General features: G+C 43.3%; 1 protein-coding gene and 1 pseudogene across 2 annotated transcripts in view; one reads left to right on the top strand and one right to left on the bottom strand.

Annotated features, from left to right (window-relative positions):
* Positions 1-9,721: 9,721 nt before the first annotated feature.
* The window catches only part of ZNF169 (zinc finger protein 169), a 37,612-nt gene continuing 20,590 nt past the window's right edge, over positions 9,722-26,743 (bottom strand). Inside the window, exons 3-5 of one of the 2 annotated variants that reach the window (XM_010375128.2) lie at positions 20,636-20,762; positions 20,043-20,138; positions 9,722-13,814 (exon numbers count right to left, since the gene is read on the bottom strand). In XM_010375128.2, coding sequence (XP_010373430.1) covers positions 12,256-13,814; positions 20,043-20,138; positions 20,636-20,762 — 1,782 coding nt within the window. In that variant the 3' untranslated portion in view covers positions 9,722-12,255. The remainder of the gene's footprint in view (positions 13,815-20,042; positions 20,139-20,635; positions 20,763-26,743) is intronic. The other variant, XM_010375129.2, reaches the window with a different exon arrangement.
* Positions 23,530-24,455, top strand: LOC104671612 (annotated as a pseudogene).

Below are 26,743 nucleotides of genomic sequence, written 5' to 3'. Positions count from 1 at the left end.
ATCACTGGGCACAGACTCTCAAGAGTGGTTACCACCCTAGCGCATCCCCTGTGAGCAACTTGAGCTGTTTTACTGAATTCTGAGTTATGATGTCATCAAGGATATTTTGTGCACACAACTGCACCCTTTGAGCTTATGTTAGGCAAATGTATTGAGACTAAGGTTGTCCTAATGCTGGTTCATTTCTCATCTTCATCCCAGTCCTCTGAAGGACCAATTCCATCTCTCCTGCCATAGTCCTTCCTTCTGATGTTCTTTGAAATGTATTAGTTCATTCCAAAGATCATGATTAGGGACTTGTATTGGATGGATCTGTAGAAGTGTATTTGGGATTAAAAGACATTCTGTGATAGCAAATATAACAGACAAATGCCCAAGATGAATACAGGATCAATAAGTTCCTCAAACCAATCCTAAAGGGATTGGTCATGGTAAATTTATCATCTCTTCCAATCTGTTCATGTGAATATGTCCAAATACAGATTCGCTCATTAATGCGCAGAAGGAGTCTCGAAAGAGTGGTGTTACAAGCCAGTTTATACCATGGGACCCGGCATGGGTCATTAGAATCAGCTAGGTGATACCAGGGCACTCCCCATCCTTCTATCCCACTGCCCTTTCTGAACACTAACTCTGGCTTTGTTGGATCCCTGTGTGCTGGCCTAGAAAGCAAAGAGCACTGAGGACTCAGAAAATTCCCACCATTTCTGTCTCTGTGAGCTTCTCCAACGGCCTGAGGGTCATATTTTCAGGGTATTTTTTATTTGCCACCCTACAAGTGCAAAAGACTGACAACCACTACATAAAGTTAGTATTGAAAAGTTTGCTCCAATGATACTTGAACAACATATACAATGTAACTAAACAAGTGTAATTGAATTTTAATATAACGTGTCTATAGTATAAGCTTTAATTATACAAAAACGAGAAGAAAAGGAAAGACCTCAAACATCTGGAAATCGAAAAGCATTCTTCTAAATAGCTCATGAGTTAAAGGGTAATCTCGGGGAAAATTAAAAATAATATAGACCTAAATAAAAACAAAACATATAAAATGTGGTAAGATACAGATAAAGCATTGTGAAGAGGAAAGTAATCAGTGTTAGATGCATATATTAGAAAAGAAGAAAAGTCTTACATCAATAATTTAAGCTTTTACATAAAGAAACCAGAAAAAGAGCAAAATAAAATCAGAGCATGCAGAGGACAGGAACTAACAGATAAAAGAAGAAATCAATAAAATTGAAAAGAGAAAATCAATACAATTTAAACAATGTTTTTTTTGGGGGGGATGGAGTCTCGCCATGCCTAGGCTGGAGTGCAATGGTGTGATCTCGACTCACTACAACCTCTGCTTCCTGGGTTCAAGCCATTCTCCTGCCTCAGCCTCTTGAGTAGCTGGGACTACAGGTGCCCACCACCATGCTGGGCTACTCTTTGGATTTTTAGAAGAGATGAGGTTTCACCATGTTGGTCAGGCTGGTCTTGAACTCCTGACCTCAAGCAATCCGCCCCCTTTGGTCTCTCAAATTGCTGGGATTACAGGCGTGAGCTACTGAGCACCTGGCTTAAAATTGTTTTTTAATATGATCAGTAAAATTCATAATCTTCTCATGCTAAAATAATAGAGGAGATTCAAATTAAGAATGCCAGCAATGTGCGGTGGCTCATGCCTGTAATCCCAGCACTTTGGGAGGCCGAGACGGGCAGATCACAAGGTCAGGAGATCGAGACTATCCTGGCTAACATGGTAAAACCCCATCTCTACCAAAAACACAAAAAATTAGCCAGGCATGGTAGTGGGTGCCTGTAGTCCCAGCTACTTGAGAGGCTGAGGCAGGAGAATGGCATGAACCCGGGAGGCTGAGTTTGCAGTGAGCGGAGATCACGCCACTGCACTCCAGCCTGGGCGACAGAGCAAGACTCTGTCTCAAAAAAAAAAAAAAAAAAAGAATGCCAGCAATGAAAGAAGAGATAAAACTACAGATCCTGTAGTCATTTAAGAGATAATAAAATAACGTACTAACAACTATATGCACACTCATATTAAAAACTAACATGGGCCGGCCAGGCGCAGCGGCTCATGCCTGTAATCCCAGCACTTTGGGAGGCTGAGGTGAGTGAATCACTTGAGGTGAGGAGTTCAAGACCAGCCTGACCAACATGGTGAAACACTGTCTCTACTAAAAATACAACATTAGCTGGGCATGGTGGTGCATGCCTGTAATCCCAGCTACTCGGGAGGCTGAGGCAGGAGAATCGCTTGAACCCGGAAGGTGGAGGTTGTAGTGAGCTGAGATTGTGCCATTGCACTCCAGCCAGATTACGACTATAGTCCTAGCTACCTGGGAGGTTGAGATGGGAAAATTGCTCCAGCTGGGGAGGTAGAGGCTGCCGTGAGCCATGATTGTTCCACTGCACTCCAGCCTTGGTAACAAGGCAAGACCTTATCCCGTCCACACACACACACACACACACACACACACACACACAAAATTTACATATTTTAAAATTATTTTCCTAAAATATTTGTTCTTTTTTTTTTTTTTGAAACAGACACTCTCTCTGTCATCCAGGCTGGAGTGCAGTGCTGTGATCTCAGCTCACTGCAACCTCCACCTCCTGAAGTCAAGCAATTCTCCTGCCTCAGCCTCCTGAGTAGCTGCGATTACAGGCATGTGCCACTACACCTGGCTAATTTTTGTATTTTTAGTAGTGACAGGGTTGCACCATGTTGGCCAGGCTAGTCTTGAACTCCTGACCTCAAGTGATCCGCCTGCCTCAGCTTCCCAAAGTGTTGGGATTACAGGCACGAGCCACTGCACCCAGTCAAATACTTGTTACCAAAGTGTTGGGATTACAGGCACAAGCCACCACACCCAGTGAAATACCTGTTAATTGCTAATGTGGTTTTAATATTGTGTTCACAAATTCTTTGATAATCCCTTCCCCAGGAGATACAGCTTAATTTCCCTCCCTTGGCATATGGGCTAGAAGTGGTGACTACTAAAAATAAGAGTATGGGAAGAGAAAAATGATAACTTTATGGTGGCGAAACCTGTCAGGCTTCACCCTCACCATGTGATCAAGGTTAACATCACCAGAAAAGTCATGCTGGTATCATGTACCCCTTGAAAAAATACAAGAGGACACTTCACCTCTGTGATATTCTTCCAAAAAATCAGTTATGCCAATCTAATAAGAAAACATCAGACACGTCCAAATTGAGACATTCTATAAAGTTCCCGGGCAGTTCTCTTCAAGTGAAGGTCATGAAAAACAAAGACTGACAGACTTACAGACTGGAGGAGACTAAAGCGATGTGATCACTAAATGCCACATGGGATCCTGATGGAATCTAGATCAGAAGACATGGAATAGCGAAAACCTAGTGGAAAGTCCAAATAAAGTGTGTAGTTCAGTTAACAGTGTTGTCCCAATGTTAGTTTCCTAACTCTGGCAAATGTACCACGGTTGTGTAAGATGTTAACATTAGGAGAGAAACGTGAACTGACCAGCTGGCCCATGGCACTCTACTGTAAGAACAGACTTCACTTATTTATATATTTACGATTGACATAGACTCCTAAGTTTTTTTCTCCCCCAATGCTTTGTAAGTCATTAGTATACTCAATTAGATTAGATTGATACTCAAATTGTCCCAGATTTGGCCAATGAATGGGAGTTCCTTCAAACTGATTCTTCTGTCCTAGAGGCATATTCCATCTTTTTTTTTTTTTTTAATGCATTTCCTTTTTGGCCTGATAAAGTATTCCAGGATCATCAAATCCTAGTCCTGAAAGCAGCCACTTCTTCAGGTCATCCTGATTTTCATTACTGAAAAATGGTGTTAGAGATTAAGATCTGGATACCATCTGTGCTCACTGCTACTGGTGTGTCTGTGCTTCTTAAGTCTTTTCAGTGGACAGACCTAGAAAATGCATACGTGGGCCGGGTGCGGTGTCTCAAGCCTGTAATCCCAGCACTTTGGGAGGCCGAGACAGGCGGATCACGAGGTCAGGAGATCGAGACCATCCTGGCTAATACGGTGAAACCCCGTCTCTACTAAAAATAAAAAAAACTAGCCGGGCGAGGTGGCGGGCGCCTGTAGTCCCAGCTACTTGGGAGGCTGAGGCAGGAGAATGGCGTGAACCCGGGAGGCGGAGCTTGCAGTGAGCTGAGATCCGGCCACTGCACCCCAGCCTGGGCGACAGAGCAAGACTTCGTCTCAAAAAAAAAAGAAAAAAAAGAAAATGCATACGTGCGTATGCACAAACATACAGATATATGCACACATACACATGCATACAAAGATGCATGTTGCACATATACATGCATGGATACACACATACGTATCTTTGGAATCAAATGTTCACACCAATACTTCCAATTCCAGTCCATCCTCACAGGATTCTTTTTTGTTTGCCCCATTACTCATTTGTAGGACTTTTCTTCCACAGCGAGAACACTGGCTCTCAATAACACAGACACATGTACTCATTTGCTCAATCTTATAATGCATATAAAATAGTTTCAGGATTGCTTTGCCCATACCACTACAAAACACAAACCTACTAGCGTTTGGATTTGTTTGTAATTCTAACTCACATATAACAAACCCTGCCCAACCAAGACTGAGGGGGTCTAGTCAAACACTGTGTGCATTATTTTCCCTTCTTTCTTATACAAGAGGTAACAAACTCTATATGCTTTTTCCACTTTGCTCTTTTCACTTAACATTTCTAAAAATCACTCCATAACAGTTCGCTGGTATCTTCTTCATTCTTTTCACAATTACATTTGACTCCATCACGTATTCTTTAATCCATTTCCTATGCTTGAATGTCCAAGCAACTTCCAATATTTTGCAACTATAAATAATGCTGATAAGTAATCGTGTGCACCTGTACATTCATATCACTGAAGGTGACTTTTTTTCCCTTCTTGAGATGGAGTTTCGCTCTTGTTGCCCAGGCTGGAGTGCAATGGTGTGATCTTGGCTCACCGCAACCTCCGCCTCCTGGGTTCAGGACCTCAGCATCCTGAGTAGCTGGGATTACAGGCATGTGACACCATGCCTGATTAATTTTGTATTTTTAGTAGGGATGGGGTTTCTCCATGTTGGTCAGGCTGGTCTTGAACTGCCAACCTCACCTTGGGCTCCCAAAGTGTTGGGATTACAGGCGTGAGCCACCATGCCTGGCCTCTTTTTTTTTCTTTTGAGACAGAATTTCCCTTTGTTGCCCAGGCTGTAATGCAGTGACATGATCTCAGCTCACTGCAACCTCCACCTCCCAGGTTCAAGCAATTCTCGTGCCTCAGCCTCTTGAGTAGCTGGGATTACAGGTGACCACCACCACATCTGGCTGATTTTTTGTATTTTAGTAGAGACAGGGTTTCACCATGTTGTCCAGGCTGGTCTCGAACTCCTGAGCTCAGGCAATCCGCCCATCCAGGCCTGCCAAAGTGCTAGGATTACAGACGTGGGCCACCACATGCAGCCTGGAGGTGACTCTTAAGGGATAAATTCTTAGAAGTGCACTTGCTTGCTGTGTCAACAGGTATGTGTATATATAATTAAATACTGCCAACTTTAAGTCTATAGGACTTAAAACATTTTGCATTCCCACCAACAATGTATGAAAATGCCTGTTTCTCCAGTCTCAGCCGTAGAGAGTACTGTTAAGTTTTTAAATTTTTGACAATCTGATAGGTGAGAAATGGTATCTCAGTGTAGTTGTAATTTACGTTTCTCTTACCATGAGTGAAGTTGAACGTCTTTTCATATATTTATACATCTTTTGGTAAAGAGTCTGTGCATGTCTTTTGCCCAGTTTTCTATAGGATTTCTAATCTTTTCCCCCTCAATTTTTAAAACATCTACAAAGTAAGGATTAACCCCTCCTTTTTTTTTTGGAGACGGAGTTTCACTCTTGTTGCCCAGGCTGGAGTGCAATGGCGCGACCTGAGCTCACTGCAACCTCTGCCTCCCTGGTTCAAGCAATTCTCCTGCCTCAGACTCCCGAGTAGCTGGGATTATAGACGTGGACCACCACGGCTGGCTAATTTTTTTATTTTTAGTAGAGACAGCGTTTCACCATGTTTGTCAGGCAAGTCTCCAACTCTCGACCTCAGGTGATCCACCCTCCTCAGCCTCCCAAAGTGCTGGGATTATAGGTGTGAACCACCGTGTCCGGCCTCAGGATTAACCCTTTATCGGTGAAGTATGGTGATTTACATGTTGACAAGGATTTTTTGTAGTCATTTGTCTTTTGATGTTATGGTACACTTTGTCCGTGCAAACGCTATTTGGTATTTGTAGACATTATTTATTAATCCTTTATTGGCTCTGGATTTAGAATTAGAAAGCCTCTCTGTATACCAGGTTAAAGATTATTTTATCCATGTTTTCTTATAGCATGTTTCTAGTATCCATGTTTCTTCTGGCAATGTGAAAAAATCTCTGACCCATTATAAATTCTTGTGTATGATGGGAGGAATGGAATTTTATTATTTTCCAAATGGCTAGTCAACGTCCCATTTATTAAAAGAGTATTTGCCACAGTCATGTGATATTCCACCTTTCGATAGGCATTTTTTAATGCATTCTGCTCTTGTTACTTTGACCTATTCATGTGCCAGTGCTATGATGTTACTTAAATTACAGAGGCTTTGTAAACTTTTCAAATCTGGAAGGGCTAGTCCCTCTAAAGCACTTCCTGTGCAGCAATTTTGTTGCAATTCTTTAATTTTCCATGTGGATTTTAGGATTAACTTACAGTCCATGTCAACGAAAAAACTCATTAGATTTTTTTTTTTTTTTTTTTTTTAAGACGGAGTTTCGCTCTTTTTGCCCAGGCTGGAGTGCAATGGCGTGATCTTGGCTCACTGCAACCTCCGCCTCCCAGGTTCAAGCGATTCTCCTGCCTCAGCCTCCCGAGTAGCTGGGATTACAGGCATGCGCCACCATGCCTGGCTAATTTTGTATTTTTAGTAGAGACGGGGTTTCTCCATGTTGGTCAGGCTGGTCTTGAGCTCCCGACCTCAGGTGATCCATCCGCCTCAGCCTCCCAAAGTGCTGGGATTACAGGCGTGAGCCACTGCGCCCGGTGAGAATTTTTAATGAGATTGCAAAATTTTGTAAACTGTAAGGTGAGACTGACATCTTCATCACATTGAGATGTTCTCACCAAGAAAGAGGATGCCTTCTATTCATTGAAGTCTACTTCTGGTTTCAGTGGTGCTTTAGTTTTCTACTTGTTGGTTCTGAACATTCTTTATTAAACTTATTCCTAAACATTTTATCTTAATCCAATGTCACCAAAATTGGAGTCACTTTTTTTTTTTTTGAGACAGAGTCTCACGCTTGTTGCCCAGGCTAGAGTGCAATGGTGCAATCTTGGCTCACAGCAACTTCCACCTCCTGGGTTCAAGTGATTCTCCTGCCTCAGCCTCCCGAGTAGCTGGGATTACAGGTGCTCACCACCATGTATTTTTAGTAGAGACGGGGTTTCTCCATGTTGGTCAGGCTGGTCTTGAACTCCAGACTTCAGGTGATCCGCCTGCTTTGGCCTCCCAAAGTGCTGGGATTACAGGCGTGAGCCACCGTGCCCGGCCTAGAGTCACTAATTTTACATTTCATTTTGTGCTGCTTTTAGGTATTAACAGCCAGCTCTATTATATTCCAGAGTTCAAATGGAGTAACCCTAAAGAAGATGTTTTTGCGGTATGTTTTTTCTTTTCAAAAGGCCTATAGCTGAATCTATTTTTATTTATTTATTTATTTTTTGACACGGAGTCTTGCTCTGTCGCCCAGGCTGGAGTGCAGGGGCACGATCTCTGCTCACTGCAAGCTCCACCTCCCGGGTTCACACCATTCTTCTGCCTCAGCCTCCTGAGTACAGGCGCCCACCACCCACACCCGGCTAATTTTCTGTATTTTTTAGTAGAGATGGGGTTTCACTGTTAGCCAGGATGGTCTCAATCTCCTGACCTCGTGATCTGCCCGCCTCGGCCTCCCAAAGTGCTGGGATTACAGGTGTGAGCCACTGCGCCCGGCCAGCATAGATTTCTTATTTCTATAAAACACTGATATTCATTTCGGGTGTGGTTCTCTATTAACCCAATCAAATCATTCTTTTCCCCTTCTTTCATCACCATTTTTATCTAAAAGAGAAGTTTCAGATGTATCTAGCAGAGATTTTTTTTAAAAAGTTCCATTTATATATATATAAGATATATAAATATATATATATATACATACACTTTTTTTTTTTTTAAGACAGTGTCTTGCTCTTGTCACCCAGGCTGGAGTGCAATGGCACGATCTTGGCTCACTGCAACCTCCACCTCCCGGGTTCAAGTGATTCTCCTGCCTCAGCCTCCCGAGTAGTTGGGATTACAGGTGCCCACCACCACACCCGGCTAATTTTCGTATTTTTAGTAGACATGGGGTTTTGCCATGTTTGTCAGGCTGGTCACGAACTCCTGACCTCAAGGGATCCACTCACCTTGGCCTCCTAAAGTGTGGAGATTACAGGAGTGCGCCACTGCGCCGGGCCTGTTTTTTATTTATATATCATTTATCAGGTCCATTTTGGGTGAATGGCCATAGAAACTTCCATTATGGAAAAACACTTTCAAGTAAAAGGTCAATATACATGCTGGAATGGTTATGATTTCTATTTATATTCTCAGTAGAAATTTTTAAACTGCTGGCATGAAATGACCCCACACCACACATACGCGTGCATACACACACACACACACACGCACACACACACGCACACCCTGCTTCCCTTGTGACTTCAGCTCTGGCCATTGGATAACTCACTGAGGCAAAATGGCTTCACTGCTGGCATGAAATGACCCCACACCACACATACGCGTGCATACACACACACACACACACACGCACACACACACGCACACACACGCACACACACGCACACCCTGCTTCCCTTGTGACTTCAGCTCTGGCCATTGGATAACTCACTGAGGCAAAATGGCTTCAGTGAAAATGTACTGATAAGGGCTGTCCCCAGTGTTCTCAGGGCATCCCACCAAAGCTAACCCGAAGACCATCTCCAGCTGAGATGCTGGGTCAGTGACCCCCATCTGTCATTCTTCTTTCATCTATCCTCCCAAGGCGAATTCTCCCAAACTAAAATCTCTTTCTTTTCATTCTGGTGAAAAACCCCTCTGAGCCAGCAGTGGCTCCAAGCACTGGGGAGACTGACCATGCAGTAAACACTTGGTGCTGAAGGAACAGGGCCAGGGCCAGTCTTGAGGTAGGCATTTGTCAGGATCTAGGGCATTTGGGCTCTGGGGATCAGGGAACAGGAGGGACTATAGCTAAAGGGGCAGTGTCTTGGGCTGGATAGAAGGGTGGGTGGCTTCAGAGTCTTAGCTCCTGACTGGAGTTTTAAGGAAGGCTGTGGCTGACGGGCTGGATCACTGGCACGCAGGCATAGCTAACATGACAGGGATGTGAATAAATGCCCTTCAATCTGGCGTCAGGGAAGTTGAGCTCGTGGCCAGCATCTCTCATCACAGACACTGGAAGACTTAGGAAGAGGTGAGGTTGAATACCGTAATATCCCTGTCCCATAGGACAGTAGTCTAGAATAAATATGCAGAGTAATTCCTCCATGTCTCCGAAGAGGCTGAATGCCTTGGGGTTCTCCTAAAAGTATCAGTGAATGAGGTACACAGCCAGGTATGCAGCTTTGTAGAGAAGCAGTTTATTAAAACAAAAGACCATAAAATACAAAGGACCGCTGTGCAGAAAGTAAAACATAAACCAACTATCTCATGATCAATGAAGGAACGCAACTCTTTTTTCTCCACTCCATATCAGGAAACCTATCATATTATTGGTTTCTGCCATCTTCACACTTATGGAGAAAGGAAACGAATGGTCAGGAGAGCACTCTGTGGCAGGTGCTCATGGCTAGACACGAATTTTGGAAGTCCAGAAGTCAGAGTGTTATGGACTAAATTGTGTCCCTCCGCACCCCAATTCATATGTTGAAGCCCTAATCCCCAATGTAACTGTTTTTGCATACAGGACATTTAAAGTTGTAATTAAGGTTAAAATGAGGTCTTTAGAGTGTTGCCCTAATCCAGTATCACTGGTGTCCTTTTAACGAGAGACATCAGGAAAGTGTGTGTACAAAGAATAAGCTGACACCACAGAGGGAAGGCAGCCATCTGCAGGCCAAGGAGAGAGGCCTTAGTAGAAACCAAACCTGCCAACACCCCATTCTAGGACTTCCAGTTTCCTGACCTGTGAGAAGATAAATGTTCTATTGTTTAAGGCACCCAGTCTGTTGTTTTCTTACGTTAGCCCTAGCAAATTAATATAGATTTTGGTACTGCGATAGGGATGCTTTGTAACCTAAAATGTGGAAGTGGCTTGGAACTGGGTTCTTGGTAGAAAGAAGCTACAAGAGTTTTGAGGCACATGTTAGGAAAAGCCTGGATGACCTTTAAAACACTGTTGGTAGGAATGTAGATGTTAAAGGTTCTGGGCTGGGTGTGGTGGCTCCCACTTTGAGAGGGCAAAGCAGGAGGATCATTTGAGGCCAGGTGTATGAGACCAGCCTAAGCAACACAGTAAAAAACCCGTATCTACAAAATTTGTTCTTTTTTTTTTTTTTTTTTTTTAAGGTGATTGTGGTGAGGTCTCAGACAGAAATGAGGAATGGGTAACGGGAAACTGGAATCCTTGCAAAGGACTTGCCCAAATTGCATTCTAGTGTTTTGTGGAGTATAGAAATTGTGAGTGAGGCAGTGCAGAATATTCAGGTGATATTTCTACACAAAGTGATGCAAGTGGAGCCTGTTTTCTCCTTGCTGCTTATAGTAAAATGTGAGAGGAGAAAGATAAATTGAAGGAACTGTTAAGCAAAAAAGAACCAGTACTTAAAGATTTGGAAAATTCTCAGCCTGTCCGCATTGCAAAAGATGAGAAAGTATGTTCTCGAAAGAACACTAGGGTGTGGCTGGACAACCACGTGATAAAGAGATTAGTATAGGTCTGAATGGAACCAGTGAACCGTCTCACCAGAAACGCTGCCAGCTTGAACTGAATAGAGAAACAGACAGGACAAAATGAGGCAGGCTGTTGGATTTCTGGGATTCTACAGGAAGGTACAAGAAAAGGGAAGAATGTGATTCTCAAAGGTTCTAATGGGCCCAGAGAGCACAGGGCTAGAGGGCAAGTGTGTCTCCTCCTCAATTTCAGTGGGCCAGGAGCCACTGCCCAGGGTCAAGGAAGCGACACTGCAGCTCCCGTGAGCCCAAAAAGTAGGGCTGCCAATCCAGTTGGCCCACAGGGCAGAGCACTGAGCCAAAGGGGATTAGTCTCGAGACTTAAAATCTAATGCAAGCTGCCTTGCCAGGTTTGAGACTTGCTGAGGATCCATCATTCTTCATTTCTTTCTCATGTCTCGCCTTTGGAATGGGGAAGTCCAGCCTCTGCTTGTCCCACTATTGTATAATATTTTGGAAGCAGATAATCTGTCTGGTTTCACAGGATCACAACTGGAGAATTTTGCCTAAGGATGAATTGTACCTAAAGTCTCATTCACGCTTGGTTTAGATGATATTTAAATGAGATTTTGGATCTAGAGTTGAAGTTGAAATGGGTAAAGAATTTTGGGACTGTCGGGATCCTGTGAATGTATTTTGTATGTTTGAAGGACCTGAACTTTGGTAGTGGAGTGTTATAGACTAAATTGGGTTTCCCAAAAATTCATGTTGAAGTCCCAACCCCGTAGTGTGACTGTATCTGGAGATAGGGCCTTTAAGAAGGTTATGAAGGTTAAATGAGGCCATATGGCTGTGGCTCTCTCCAGAATGACTGGTATCCCTACAAGAGGAGGAAGCCACACCCGGAAAGCATACACACAGAAAAAAGGCCACGTGAGGACGTGGCCAGAAAGCAGCCATCCGCAAGCCAAGCAGAGAGGCTTTAGCAGCAGCCAAACCTACCAATACCTTCATCTGGGACTTTCTGCCTCCATAAATATGAAAATAGAGTTCTGTTCTTAAAGTCACCCAGCCTGGGGTACTTTGTTATGGAATCCCTAGCAAGCCAAGACAAATTGTGAATATAGAAGGTAAACCAAAATTCAACTATCTCATGATCGATGAAAGAAAGCAACATTTTTTTTTTCCCATCCCATTTCAGGAAACCGAAGCATTTACTAGTGATTTCTGCCAGCTTCACATTCACGAGGAAAGGAAAGGTCAGAAGATCTCTTGGGGTAGGAGCTGATGACCAGACTTGGTCCTCCTATGTCTATGCAAGTGAGACTTCTGGCTAAAGCCACGTCCACACTCCCTGCAGACATAGGGCTTCTCCCCAGAATGGGTCCGCTGATGCCGGATGAGGGCAGACTTAAAGCCGAAGCCGCGCCCACATTCATCGCAAACGCAGGGCTTTTCTCCCGAGTGTGTCCTTCCGTCAGAGATAAGGTGTGACTTCTGGCCGAGTCCTTGCCCACACACCCTGTCAACGTAAAGCTCCTCCTCTGAGTGCATCCTCTGGTGTCGGGTGAGGAGCGACTTAAAGCCAAAGGCGCGCCCACACTCGGGGCACAGATAAGGCTTCTCGCCGGTGTGCGTCCTCTGGTGTCGGGTGAGGGTGACCTTCTGACCAAAGCCACGCCCACAGTCAGGGCACAAGTAGGGCTTCTCCCCGGTGTGCGTCCTCTGGTGTCCAATGAGGGTGACCTTCTGGCTAAAACCCCGCCCACACTGGGGGCACAGGTAAGGCTTCTCGCCGGTGTGTGTCCTCTGGTGCCTGATGAGAGTGACCTTCTGGCGAAAGCTGTGCCCACACTCGGCACAGACATAAGGCTTCTCCCCTGAGTGTGTGACCTGGTGACTAAGGAGGAGTGACTGCTGCCTGAAGCCACGCCCACACTGGAGGCACAGGAAGGGCCTCTCACCTGTGTGTGAGCTCTGGTGCTGGAGGAGGGATGCCTTCTGGCAAAAGCCTCTCCCACATTCAGGACACACAAAGGGCTTCTCCTCCAAGTGTGTCCTCTGGTGGAGAATGAGGGCTATCTTCTGGCGAAAGCCTCGCCCACACTCCTGACATACAAAGGGCCTCTCCCCGGAGTGAATCCTCTTGTGATTAGTGAGGGAGGATGTATACCTGAAGTGTCGCCCACATTCCCTGCACACATACGGCTTCTCCCCCGAGTGCTTCCTCTGGTGTATGGAGAGGGAGGCCTTCTGGCTAAACCGACGCCCACACTCAGGACACAGGTATGGCCTCTCCCCGGTGTGTGTCCTCTGGTGCTTGATAAGGTCTGATCTCTGGCAAAAGCCTCTCCCACATTCAGGGCACACATGATGCTTCTGGTGGCTGAACAGGCTTGACTTTCTGCTAAGTCCCAGTCTGTAGTTTCCACGTATGACTGCTCCAGGTTCTGAGGTGTCGACTCCCTTCAACATTGTGTCTGACCCCCCAGGACTCATCCTCTGGGCCAGGCGAAGGTCTATTCCTCCTTCTGTGTTCCCTTCCAACCATTCTACTGGGTCACCTTGATGTGGGCTGAAGAATGTCCTAGAAATTCTGCTTGGCCTCTTTCTTAATGAGGTGTCGGGGCCTTCTGTCTCTCCACTTTCTCCTTTTTCACTAGAGCATCTTGGAGCTTCCAGTTGAAAGTCAGTTCCTGCAGATGAGCTTGGGAAGATCTGTGTGGGATGACCACTTAGTGCATATTGTCTGAGGAGCTGCGAGCTAGAAAAGGCCACCAGGTGGGGAAGACTGGGCCGGAATTCTGTCCTAGGCTCTGCTAGAGAGAAAGTCTCGGTCAGAATCACCACAGGTGCCTGTGGATTGCAATACCTGCCCAGCAGTTTTCTTCAGATGTTCACAACAAAGACCTCTCTTCCAACCCACAAGGGCACATTACATGCTCTATTGCAGCACAGAAAACCCACACTACAAATTAGTCCTATCAGCCAAACTAAAAAGTTCAAAAAAGCATCACAGGCAGCTTCAGCTCTATAAACTGCTGCAAGTAGAGTTACACATTGATCCTCCTCTCTTGGGCGCTGCTCTCTTGCTTTTGCTCCAGCTCATGCCTATGAAACCTTGCCTGAGAAACATTTGCTTGGCCTGCTGTTTATGCAAGCCAAGAACTTGGTGTCTGAGCTGCAGTAAGTAACAGACTGATTACGATCCTGAAGATGCTATAAATAAGATCTAAACATCTGAACGGGAGCCATATTTTGGGCTTCCTTGACTATGGCGACTCAAGTAAGGGGCACCCACGAATCAGATAAGCTGTACCAAGAGATACTGGTTCCTGTGTGGAACAGGCTTTAGGCCAGGGAACTTCCACAGCAGCCTGATGTGAGTTGTCTCCTGAACTGCTGCACGGACACTCTTAAGTCCTCTTGAAGAAGAGGAATCCATGATGCTGCCCTCCTGGCAAACGAGGGTGCTATCCTCTAGCCTCTGGGCAGACTGCAGCCAAGTATATACCCCGAATAGCATTGCACAACACTGCACACATTGTTTTGCTCAACAATCCAGGATTTTTAAAAACTCTGGCGAATTAAGGAGAAGTTCAACATTTGAAGGTTAGTAATAGATGACTTATTAGCATAAAGATGTTTCAGGGACTATACATATTTTGGCTTAAGCATATTCTTATCCAAAACTGTTAAAACTATACAAATTGACTTTTAAAAAAAATTTTGTTTCTAGGTTTAAATAGGCTGCCAATTGGAGATAATACTAATTCCCATGATGGTATAAATTAAAGGCTCTGGAAATTGGCAGTGCTTTCAGCTTCCGTAAGTTGATACCATAACTCCTAGGTAATTATGGACTAAGTTCTTTTTTTTTTTTTTGAGACAGAGTCTCACTCTGTCACCCAGGCTGGAGTGCAGTGGTGCTATCTCGGCTCACTGCAACCTCCACCTCCTGGGTTCAAGCAATTCTCCCACCACAGTCTCCCAAGAAGCTGGGATTACAGGCGCACCCACCACGCCTGGCTAATTTTTTGTATTTTTAGTAGTGACAGGGTCTCACCATGTTGGCCAGGCTGGTCTCAAACTCCTGACCTCAAGTGATCCACCCACCACCCAACTCCCAAAGTGCTGGGATTACAGGTGTGAGCCACCGCACCCAGCCCCTGGAACAAATTTTTAAGAGCATTGATCAGAAATGTACTCCGCAAGTAGCAACCCATAGCAAGAAACTGAATCAGGGTTTCAAGTGCCCTATCAGAACAGAAGTGAAGAATTTAATGGAATTAAACTATTTAACAGAAGACCCTTAGTTCAAGGCAGACGATTATAAATAGAATACTGATTTATATGTTATTCCATTTGTTAACTATTTTTAATCACAAAATATGTATTTCTTATTTTTGACCATACTATTCCTAAGAAAAACTTCTTGTATCGTTGATTAGAGTCAGTAAGATCATATCTGCAAGAGGGAACTTAAGCAGCTTTAGGGATTGCCATTCACATTCCATCTGGAATACAGAGAAGGTCCTTCGTATTAAAATATTCCAGTGGAAAAAGATGTGAGTTTTGCAAGATTACAGCATACAAAATCACTACACATAAATCCATTTTATTTCTATGTACCATCAATAAACAACTGAAAATTGACACTTAAAAATAGCATCAAAAAATACAATACTTAGGGGCAAATCTGACAAGAGATATGTAAGGCCTGTATACTAGAAATGACAAAACAATGCCGACAAAAATGAAAGAGGTCTTATGTAAATGGAGAGCCACACTGTGTTCACATATGGTAAGACACAGTATTATTTACATGTAAGTCCTCCACAAATTGATACAGATTCAACTTGATCCCAATCCAAATCTCAGTAGGCATTTTTGATAAAAACTGACAAGCTGATTCTAAAACTCATATAAAAAAAAAAGAATAACGAAAAGAACTTGCAAAATAAAAAGCAAAGATGGAGGATATTTTATTTTATTTTGAGATGGAGTCTCGTTGCACTTTGCCTGAGCTGGAGTGCAATAGTGCGATCTCAGCTCACCGCAACCTCTGCCTCCTGAGTTCACACGATTCTCCTGCCTCAGCCTCCCAAGTAGCTGCGATCAGAGGTGCACACCACCACACTCAGCTAATTTTTTTTGTATTTTTAGTAGAGATGGGGTTTCACTATGCTGGCCAGACTAGTCTTGAACTCCTGAGCTTATTATCCGCCTCCCTCGGCTTCCCAAAGAAGATGGAGGATTTACAGTGAGTTCAAGACCTAATAAACCTACAGTAATCAAAACTGTGGTATTGGCATAGAGACACTAACAGAGGAGTAGAAAAAAAATCTAAAGTCCAGGTATAGACCTATCATACATGGTCAACTGATTTTCCACAAAAGTACATAGGAAATTCAGTAAAGGGTAGTCTTTTCAATAAATGGTGCTGGAAAAATTGGATATTTGTATGCCCTTCCTACCCTAAAAAAGCGGAAGTCTGAATTTATGTACATTTTTATATTCACTCAAAATAGGCGTATAGACCTAAATGTAATTAAAAATTATAAAATTACTAAAAGAAAAAAATGAGAATCTTTTTGACCTTAGTTTAGACTAAAATTTCTTAAATACACTACCAAAACTGTAATTCATAAGAGAAAAAATTGAAAACTGGATTTCATCCCAGTTAAAAATTTCTCTTTGAAAGGCACTAGTAAGATTATAAAAAGTAAACCACAGAAAAAATGTTTGTAAATCATATATCTGATAATGGACTTCTATATAGAATATCTGAAGAACTCTCAAACTCAATAATACAAAAATAAGAAACCACATTTTTATATGGGCAAAAGATGTGAAAACACACTTCTCTAAAGAAGATGTAAGATGGCAAATAAGTGCATGAAGATACTCAACGTCATCAGTCATGAAGAAAAGGTCAAAACCACAGTAAGATGCCACTCACTGCACAGCTATAAGAATGTCTGAAATGAATACAATAACCAAGCCAAGTTTCGACAGATACGGAACACCTGGAGCTCTCATACACTGCCGTGGGAATGCGAAAAGGTGCAGCCACTTTGGAAAGCAGTTTGTGAGTTTCTTCAAAAGTTAAATATAGACTATATCCATCATCATACAACCCAGCCATTCCAGTCCCAGGTATTTATTCAACAGAAATGAAAGCATTATATTCACACGAAAACTTGCATGCTTAAAACAGCTTTATTTATATTTGTCAAAAATGAAAACCCAAATATCTTTCCATAGGTCAGTATTAAAATGTGACCTAGCCATATAAATGAATACTCAGCAATAAAAATTAATAAACTACTGATACACACATCATAGATAAAATTCAGAATAATTATGCTGAGTGAAGAATCCAGTTGTATCCTGTATAATCCAGTTATACAAATTCTAGAAAATGCAGACAAATCTATAATTATAGAAAGCTGATCAGTGGTTGCCCAGGTACAGGGGAGGACAGGAAGGAGTGGGAGGTAGGATTACAGTGAGGCAAAAGAAAACTTTCAAGGATGACAGACATGCTTGTTACTTTAGTTGTGGCAGTGGTTTCATGCATGTATACATATACCAAAACTAACCAAATTTTACACCTAAATAAGTGTAGTTTATTATACCTTAAAAACATATCTTATACCTTAATTACTGTATCTTAATAACATTTTTATCATTATTTTACTTTTTTTTTTGAGACAGAGTCTCACTCTGTAGCTTAGGCTGGAGTACAGTGGTGTGATCTCAGTTCATTGCAACCTTCGCCTCCCAGGTTCAAGCGATTCTCACTCCTCAGCCATCTGAGTAGCTGGTATTACAGGCATGCGCCACCAGGCTCGGCTAATTTTCGTGTTTTTAGTAGAGACAGGATTTCGCCACGTTGGCCAGGCTAGTCTCAAACTCCTGGCCTCAGTTAAGGCCACCTCAACCCATCTCAGTCTCCCAAAATCTGGTATTACAGGCGTGAACCACTGTGCCCAATCCATTTTTATATAATGAAATTTTTTTTAGAAAGACAAAAGCACTCAGTTGCTACACAGTGTAACACCAGCTAGATAGTTATATTTAAAAGCAAAAAACAAAACAAAAATAAAATGCCAGGAAACCATGAAAATAAACAAGAAGATAAAGCAGGCAAAAATTAATTCCTATCTCCCAGCATTCATATAAAATTAATTCTGGTTAGATTAAAGACCTAAATGTTTCCATAATTTATATGGGAGTTCTACAAATCAATAACAAAAAGAATAGATCCATTGAAAAGCAGGCAAATACCTTGAATGGTCAAATCACAAATGGGGAATCAGGAAGGGCCAAGCAACATAGGAAAGATGCTCATGCCCACTAGTAAGCAGCTTAAAACCTGTCTGAGATTTCACTTCCAGCTGAACAGATGGATAAGACATGAGGTCTGACAATCCCAAATACTGGTGAGGATGTGCAACAAGAATTCTCATAGACTCCTGCTGGGAGCATAAGCTGCCATGCCTACTTCAGAACACAAGTTGGCATAACTTATATAAGTTGAGGCTATGCATGTCTGTGAACCAGCTACTACACACCTAGGTATATATCTTTTTTCTTTCTTTCTTTCTTTCTTTTCTTTCTTTCCTTCCTTCCTCCCTCCCTCCCTCCCTCCCTCCCTCCCTTCCTTCCTTCCTTCCTTTCTTTGTGGGATGGAGTCTCGCTCTGTCAACCAGGCTGGAGTGCAATGGCGCAATCTCAGCTCACTGCAACGTCCACCTCCCAGATTCAAGAAATTCTGCCTCAGCCTCCCGAGTAGCTGGGATTACAGGCATGCACCACCATGCCCGGCTAACTTTTCTATTTTTAGTAGAGATGGGGTTTCACTATGTTGGCCAGGCTGGTCTCGAACTCCTGATCTTGTGATCCACCTGCCTCAGCTACCCAAAGTGCTGGGATTACAGGCGTGAGCCACCGAACTTGGCTGGTATATATCTTAAGAGAAACTCTTGCACGTGTTCCCAAGGAGGCATACAAGAATACAGAGCAAGATTATTTCATAGTCAAAAAGTTGGAAACAATAATATTATGTGCAGAGAAGTTTACAGACATGCAAAACAACACCCTATATGAATGAAGAACCCATCGGATGGAATAAAAGGATAAAGGCAGTCATGGAATGCTAACTCAGAAAACAGAAGCGGAGGAACAGGACACAATCAGGAAAAGTATGGGGCTATTACCTGGCTTTATAACATGTTATCTCTCAGGCTATAGGGCTGCCCCAACCCTACTCATTATACAGTTTTTCATACCTTGCTGTAATCTTAAATAATCTATGATAAAAGAAACAGAGTTATGAGAATTTACAGGATAGAAATGATGCACAAAAAAGCTATCAGGTTAAGAATAGAAACTGGCTGGGCACGGTGGCTCATGCCTATAATCCCAACACTTTGGGAGGCCAAAGCAGATGGATTGCCTGAGCTCAGGAGTTCGAGACCAGCCTGACCAATATGGTGAAACCCCATCTCTACTAAAAATACAAAAAAATTTAGCTGGGCATGATGGCGGGCACCTGTAGTCCCAGCTACTCAGGAAGCTGAGGCAGAAGAATCACTTGAACCCAGGAGGTGGCGGTTGCAGTGAGCCAAGATCCCGCCACTGCACTCCAGCCTGGGCGACAGAGCAAGACTGTCTCAAAAAAAAAAAAAAAAAAAAAAAAAACCGGGGCAGAGGACTTAGTCTCAAAGGACAGGTACTGTTTTGAAGATCACACCAACCACATAAGCCCAAGAATGGAGAAATCCTGAATGTGCTTGAGACAGGAAGCCAAGTGAGGAGTGAGGCTCCCTGACGGAGGAAGGAGATGGAATGCCAGGGGTGCCCTCTCCTGGGGGGAGGCACACAGTGTGGAAGGCAGACAGTGCCATGCAGCCTTTACCAGTGGCCTAGGAGGCCTGAAGAAGAACTTTCTCCTAGCACCTCAAAAACAGCCCCTCCTTCCTTACCTGCTGAGCTCCTTACTGCCCTGCACCCTCGCCTGCCCAGGGTTCCCCATTCACCTAGACAAAGGTCCAGAAGATGTTCGTTCTCCTCTCTCCAAGGTTCGTTCCCTTGCTCCAGCTGTTCAATGAGTTTTGGTTTGGAAAATGCAATTCCTACTCACAGGAAAAAAAAACAAAAAAAAAAAAACAAGGTGATCTTGAGTTAGTGGTTTAAGAGGCTATCTCAGAACTCAGAGCCAACCCAGGAATGCAATAAACCCGGAAGGTGATAGGGAGGTGCAGGGGTGGAGTAAACAATGAATGCTGAGACAGGATGAATACAGGGAGGGGATCCTAGACCTAAAAGCAATATGTTGATTCTACCCTGTGCTTGAGTCAATAAAAATATTCCTCCTTTTGAAGGAAGATAACCTTAGAGGAGGAGCCCAGCCAAGGTAAACAGGCCTGAAATGCAGTGTCAGACATACCACACGCTCACAGCACACACACACACACACGCACACATAAAACTGCTCTACTAAAGTCAGGCATTCTCTGGGGGAATAGGGGAAAAACTGTTTTTCTTTCTGAGTCAGAAGCATGGCAGCTGCTACGTAAGAGATTAAAATGCCCACAAGCAGAATCTGAAACCTTAAACAGGCCAGCCTTACCCAGGGAGACCAGATGGCTGTAGTTCTCCAGCATCACCTCCCTGTACAGGGTCCTCTGAGAGGAACTCAATAGCTTCCATTCCTTCTGGGTGAAGGCCACAGCCACATCCCGGAAGGCCATCAATGCCTGTAACACAAACACATCCCTGCTCACTCAACAGCCAGCCATGCCCACTAACCAACTTAAGCCACTAACCACAGTCAAGGCAAAAAGAAAGCAGTCCTAGAGCACCCAAGTCAGATTTATAGATCCTGCTTTTAACCTGAAACCTGGTTCCATATGTTCAAGACTATTCATCCCCTCCATACACTGATGGTGGTTCTCTTTCTGGGCTCTCTGTTGTACTGATTGAACACACGTTTGATTATTGCGGCTACACAGCAGGACTTGAAATCAGGTAAACCAATTCCTCTCACTTTATTCTTCATGTTAGAAGTTGATTTAGCTATTTTAAAACAGCCTGTGCCTTTCTATGCAAATTTTACAATAATCTTGTCTATATCTCCAAAAGCCCTTGCTGAAATTTTGATAGGATTCCCATTAAACCTGTATATCAATTTGGTGAGAACTTACATCTTTACTATGTTGGATCTTCAAATCCATAAACATAGTATGTCTCTCCATTTGTTTAGACAGTCTATGATTTATTTCATCAACATTTTGTGATTTTCTGCAAACAGACCCTACACATTTTGTTAGATTTACACCTAAGAATTTCTTCAGCTTTCTTCTTTTTTTTAGTAATTTTAATAGTATTGTATTTTAACTTCAGTGACCGTATGTTCATGCTATGACATATGATACAACTGTTTGTCTGTTTTATCTTCTACATGGCAACCGGACTAAACTTACTTAGCTTTAAAAGCTTTTTTTCCCTTCATTCCTTGAGATTTTCTACATAGACAATCATGTCCTCTGCAAATAGGAACAGTTTCATTTCTTTGCTAATGTGGTTAGAACTTCCAGCGCTATGCTGAATGAGAGTGGTAAGAACAGATATAACCTTGGTTTGTTCCCAATTGTGGAAGGAAAGCATTTAATCTTTCACCATTAAGAATACTGTTCTGGGCCGGGCGCGGTGGCTCAAGCCTGTAATCCCAGCACTTTGGGAGGCCGAGATGGGCGGATCACGAGGTCAGGAGATCGAGACCATCCTGGCTAACACGGTGAAACCCCGTCTCTACCAAAAAAATACAAAAACTAGCCAGGCGAGGTGGCGGGCGCCTGTAGTCCCAGCTACTCGGGAGGCTGAGGCGGGAGAATGGCGTAAACCCAGGAGGCAGAGCTTGCAGTGAGCTGAGATCGCGCCACTGCACTCCAGCCTGGGCGACAGAGCGAGACTCCGTCTCAAAAAAAAAAAAAAAAAAAAAAAAAAAAAAATCAGTTTTCTTCTTTAGCCTATTGATATGACCGACATTACATGATTTAAATTAGAAAAAAAAATTTTAACAAAAGAAATTCTTGCTTTATGTTGGTTTATGGCCCCGGATATGTCTACCTTCATCTATGTTTCCAAAGGCACATGAAAAGAATATGTATTCTGTTCTTATTGGTTGGAATGTCTGCCATTTCAGTTTTATTTCTGTTTGTTCTCTGGGCTTTTTGCCTCTTTGTTTTCTTTACAACTTTCTCATGGGTTACTCAAACTTTTTTATAGTTCTGTCTTGATTTGCCTACAGTGTTTCTTAGTGTATTTCATTGTATAGCTTTTTGCTTTTTTTTTTTTTGGAGACAGTCTCATTCTGTTGCTGAGGCTGGAGTGCAATGGCACGATCTCGGCTCACTGCATCCTCCGCCTCCCAAGTTCACGCAATTGCCGGGATTACAGGCTCCCGCCACCACACCTGGCTAATTTTTGTATTTTTAGTAGAGATGGGGTTTCGTCACGTTGGCCAAGGTGGTCTTGAACTCCTGACCTCAGGTGATCCACCTGCCTTGGCCTCCCAAAGTGCTGGGATTACAGGTGTGAGCCACCATGCCCTGCCACTGTATAGCTTTTTAAGTGGTTGCTCTAGGTGCTACATTACATACATATAGCTTATCATAATTTACGGGTGCCATCATTTTACCAGATTGCTATTTTGTTGTTTTTTTGAGGCAGGGTCTCACTCTGACACCTAGGCTGGAGTGCAGCAGCATGATCACGGCTCACTATAGCCTCAATCTCCCAGTCTACAGCAATCCTCCCACCTCAGCCTCCCAAGTTGCTGGGACCAGGTATGCATCACCACACCTAATTTTTTTTTTTTTTTTAGAGATGGGGTGTTACTATGGTATACTATATTTTTTTTAGAGACGGGGTGTTACCAGGCTGGTTTCAAACTCCTGAGCTTGAGCAATCCTCCTGCCTCAGCCTCACAAAGTGCTGGCATTAGAGGATAAGCCACCACAGCTGGCCCATTTTACCAGTTTGAATAATTGTACAGAACTTACCTCCCATTACATCCCCTTACTCCTTCTGTTTAAAAACATAATTTTCCTAAGTATTTCCTCTATATACATTCAAATCCACATCAGACCATATGATAATCTTTGCTTCCGCCATCAACAAGTTTAGAAAATTCATGTAGAATAGCAATGCCTACTACATTTACCCTATACGTCTTTCTTACCATGGTCTTTTCTTCCCGATTGTTTCGGGGGACCCTGCTATAAAGAACTACCTGATACTGCGTAATTCATGAAAAAAAGAGGTTTAATTGACTCACAGTTCCACAGGCTATACAGGAAGCATGGATGGGAGGCCTCAGGAAACTTACAATCATGGTGGAAGGATGAAGGGGAAGCAAGTAAATCTTCACATTGTGGCAGGAGAAAAAACAAGCAAGAGAGGGAAGTGCTACACACTTTTAAACTATCAGATCTTGTGAGAACTCATGATCACAAAAAGAGCATGAGGGAAATCTGCCTCCGCACCACAGCCCCTGCCATAGCTGCCTCTGAGCCTGCTGCCGCCACCTCTGAGAAGATAGCTGGGCCACCCACGTATGAGATCTTGGAAAATCTGCCAGGGATGTCTTCACCAAGGGCTATGGATTTGGCTGAATAGAACTTGATTTGAAAACAAAAGAAAAGAATGGATTGGAATTTACAAGCTCAGGCTCAGCCAACAGTGAGACCACCAAAGTGACAGGCCCTCTGGAAACCAAGTACAGATGGACTGAATATGGCCTGACATTGACAGAGAAATAGAACACTGACAACACAGCAAGCACTGAGGTTACCGTGGAAGATCAGCTTACACATGAACTGAAGGTGACTTTCAATTCATCCTTCTCACCTAACACTGGGGGAAAAAATGCTAAAATCAAAACAGGGTACAAGCAGGAGCACATTAACCTGGGCTGAGACATGGATTTTGACATTGCTGGGTCCTCAATCCAGGGTGCTCTGGTGCTGGCTTACGAGGGCTGGCTGGCCAGCTACCAGATGAATTTTGAGAATGCAAAGTCCCGAGTGACCCAGAGGAACAGTGCAGTTGGCTACAAGACTGATGAATTCCAGCTTCACACTAAGGTGAACGATAGGACAGAGTTTGGCAGCTCCATTTACCAGAAGGTGAACAACAAGTTGGAGACTACTATCAATCTCGCCTGGACAGCAGGAAACAGTAACACTAGCTTTGGAATAGCAGCCAAGTATCAGATCGACCCCGATGCCTGCTTCTCAGCTAAAGTGAACAACTCCAGCCTGAGAGGTTTAAGATACACTCAGACCCTAAAGCCAGGTATCAAACTGACACTGTCAGCTCTCCTGGATGGCAAGAATGTCAATGCTGGTGGTCACAAGCTTGGTTGAGGACTGGAATTTCAAACATAAATGAACACTGTATTGTTTAATTTTAAACTATTTTTGGCCGGGCACAGTGGCTCATGCCTGTAATCCCAGCACTTTGGGAGACCGAGGCGGGTGGATCATGAGGTCAGGAAATCGAGACCATCCTGGCTAAACACGGTGAAACCCTGTCTCTACTAAATATACAAAAAATTAGCCGGGTGTGGTGGCACATGCCTGTAGTCCCAGCTACTCGGGAGGCTGAGGCAGGAGAATTGCTTGAACCCGAGAGGCGGAGGTTGCAGTGAATGGAGATTGCGCCACTGCACTCCAGTCTGAGTGACAGAGCGAGACTCCGTTTCTAAACAAACAAACAATTTCACAGTATAGCAACCTTCAGAATTTAGTGTATCTTTTAATGTTGTATGTCTAGGATGCAAGTATTGCTACATATCATGTTAGACCCCCAAGTTAAAGATGATTCAGCTTTAAGGTGGTACCCTTTCAGGGGTACAGAAGAAACCCAATTCAAAAAAGGTTCTTTCAGCGGCAGACTTGGAGGGAACATGGTGGCCCCTCTGAGATGCCAAGTTTCTTTTTTATCTAGAAATGGCTGTAAGTGGAAGCTGGTAATATGTCGTAGGTACTTTGTAAATTGATATTGAGTAAATGAATGAAATTCTGATTGACTGAGAATGGAACCTTGGTTTCCCAACCTTAATTGATGAGAGGTTCATTGCCTGATTGTGTGTACAAACTCACCTGAAAGGGACCTTTTCAGACACAGCGTCATGACATGTTCCCACCCCAGCTCATCCTCACCTCTTTCACACTAAAAGGACTGCAGGGTGGGTTCACTGTGTCTTCTCCGCCATTTTGGGGTGGAGAGGGTAGATGTGATGAAACCAGTAATTCAGGACTTATTCCTTGCGTGTTTCTTTGCCCTTGCATCAGACTATGAAATAGCTTCCAGAAGCTCCAGCCGGAAGCTTGGAAGAGTCTGTGTGATCGTAATCACATGGTGACAACACTCAGAATCTAAACTGGACTTCTGTCGTATTCTCACCACTCAATTTGTTTTTTAGTAGTTTAATGGGTACATTTTAGTGTCTTGCATTTTGTGTGGAATTAACTCCTCCCCTTCAAATGCTGTAGTTAATATCAGTTAAAAAAAAATTGAATAAAATATTGAAACCTAAAAAAAACAAAAACAAAAAAAACCATCATATCTGTGAGAACTCACTATCACAAAAATAGCATGGGGGAAATCCACCGCCCTGATCCAATCACTTCCCACCAGGACCCTCCCCCAAAACTGAGAATTAAAATTCAACCTGAGATTTGAGGGAGGACACAGAACCAAACCGTATGAGACTCCAGTACCACTCCCAAGTATGATGATTGACTAGACGGACTCATAAACCTCATCATGTAGTTATACTCATGGCTATGCTTATTGTAGCGAAAGGACGCAAAACAAAATCAGAAAAGGGAAATGGTTTGAGAGACAAATCTGGAGGAAACCAGACACAAAATGCCAAGAATTCTTTCTCAACAGAGTCACACATGACTCTGCAATTCTTCAGTAATAATTTGTGATACGTTAAATGTTGTCTATCAGAGAAACCCATTAGAAACTCAGTGCCCAAAGTCTCAGTGGGGCTAGTCAACAGACATCCTCTGCCTAGCACGTATTAAAATCTCAGATCTCATAAAGAAAGCAAGTGTCCAGCATAAACCACATTGTTTATACACTTTAGGCACAGTAAGCTATACTGTTGGGTTTTTTTTTTTTTTTTTTTTTTTTTTGAGACGGAGTTTTGCTCTTGTTGCCCAGGCTGGAGTGCAATGGTGCCATCTCGGCTCACTGCAACCTCTTCCTCCTGTGTTCAAGCGATTCTCCTACCTCAGCCTCCCGAGTAGCTGGGATTACAGACATGCACTACCACATTTGGCTAATTTTTTTGTATTTTTAGTAGAGACAGGGTTTCTCCATGTTGGTCAGGCTGGTCTCGAACTCCCGACCTCAGGTGATCCGCCCACCTCAGCCTCCCAAAGTGCTGGGATTACAGGCGTGAGCAACGGCGTCCAGTCAATTCTTATCAGTTCTGATGAGAAATCCATTGGCATTCTAATTGTTTTTCTCCTATAAGTAACATAATTTTTATCTGGCTGCTTTCAGGATGATTTTCTTCATCTTTAGTCTTCAGAAGTTTACTTGTAATGTATTCTGACATAGATTTATTGGGTTCATCATGTTCCAAATTTACTCAGTAAGCTTTTAAAATCTGTAGGTTTGTTTCCTGCCATATTTGGGACACTTTTGGCCATTA

This window comes from Rhinopithecus roxellana, chromosome 16 (genome assembly GCF_007565055.1).
Source record: "Rhinopithecus roxellana isolate Shanxi Qingling chromosome 16, ASM756505v1, whole genome shotgun sequence".
Classification (NCBI taxonomy): Eukaryota; Metazoa; Chordata; class Mammalia; order Primates; family Cercopithecidae; genus Rhinopithecus; species Rhinopithecus roxellana.
Note: the sequence above shows the minus strand (reverse complement) of the source record. Positions and strands in the feature narration are given on the sequence as shown.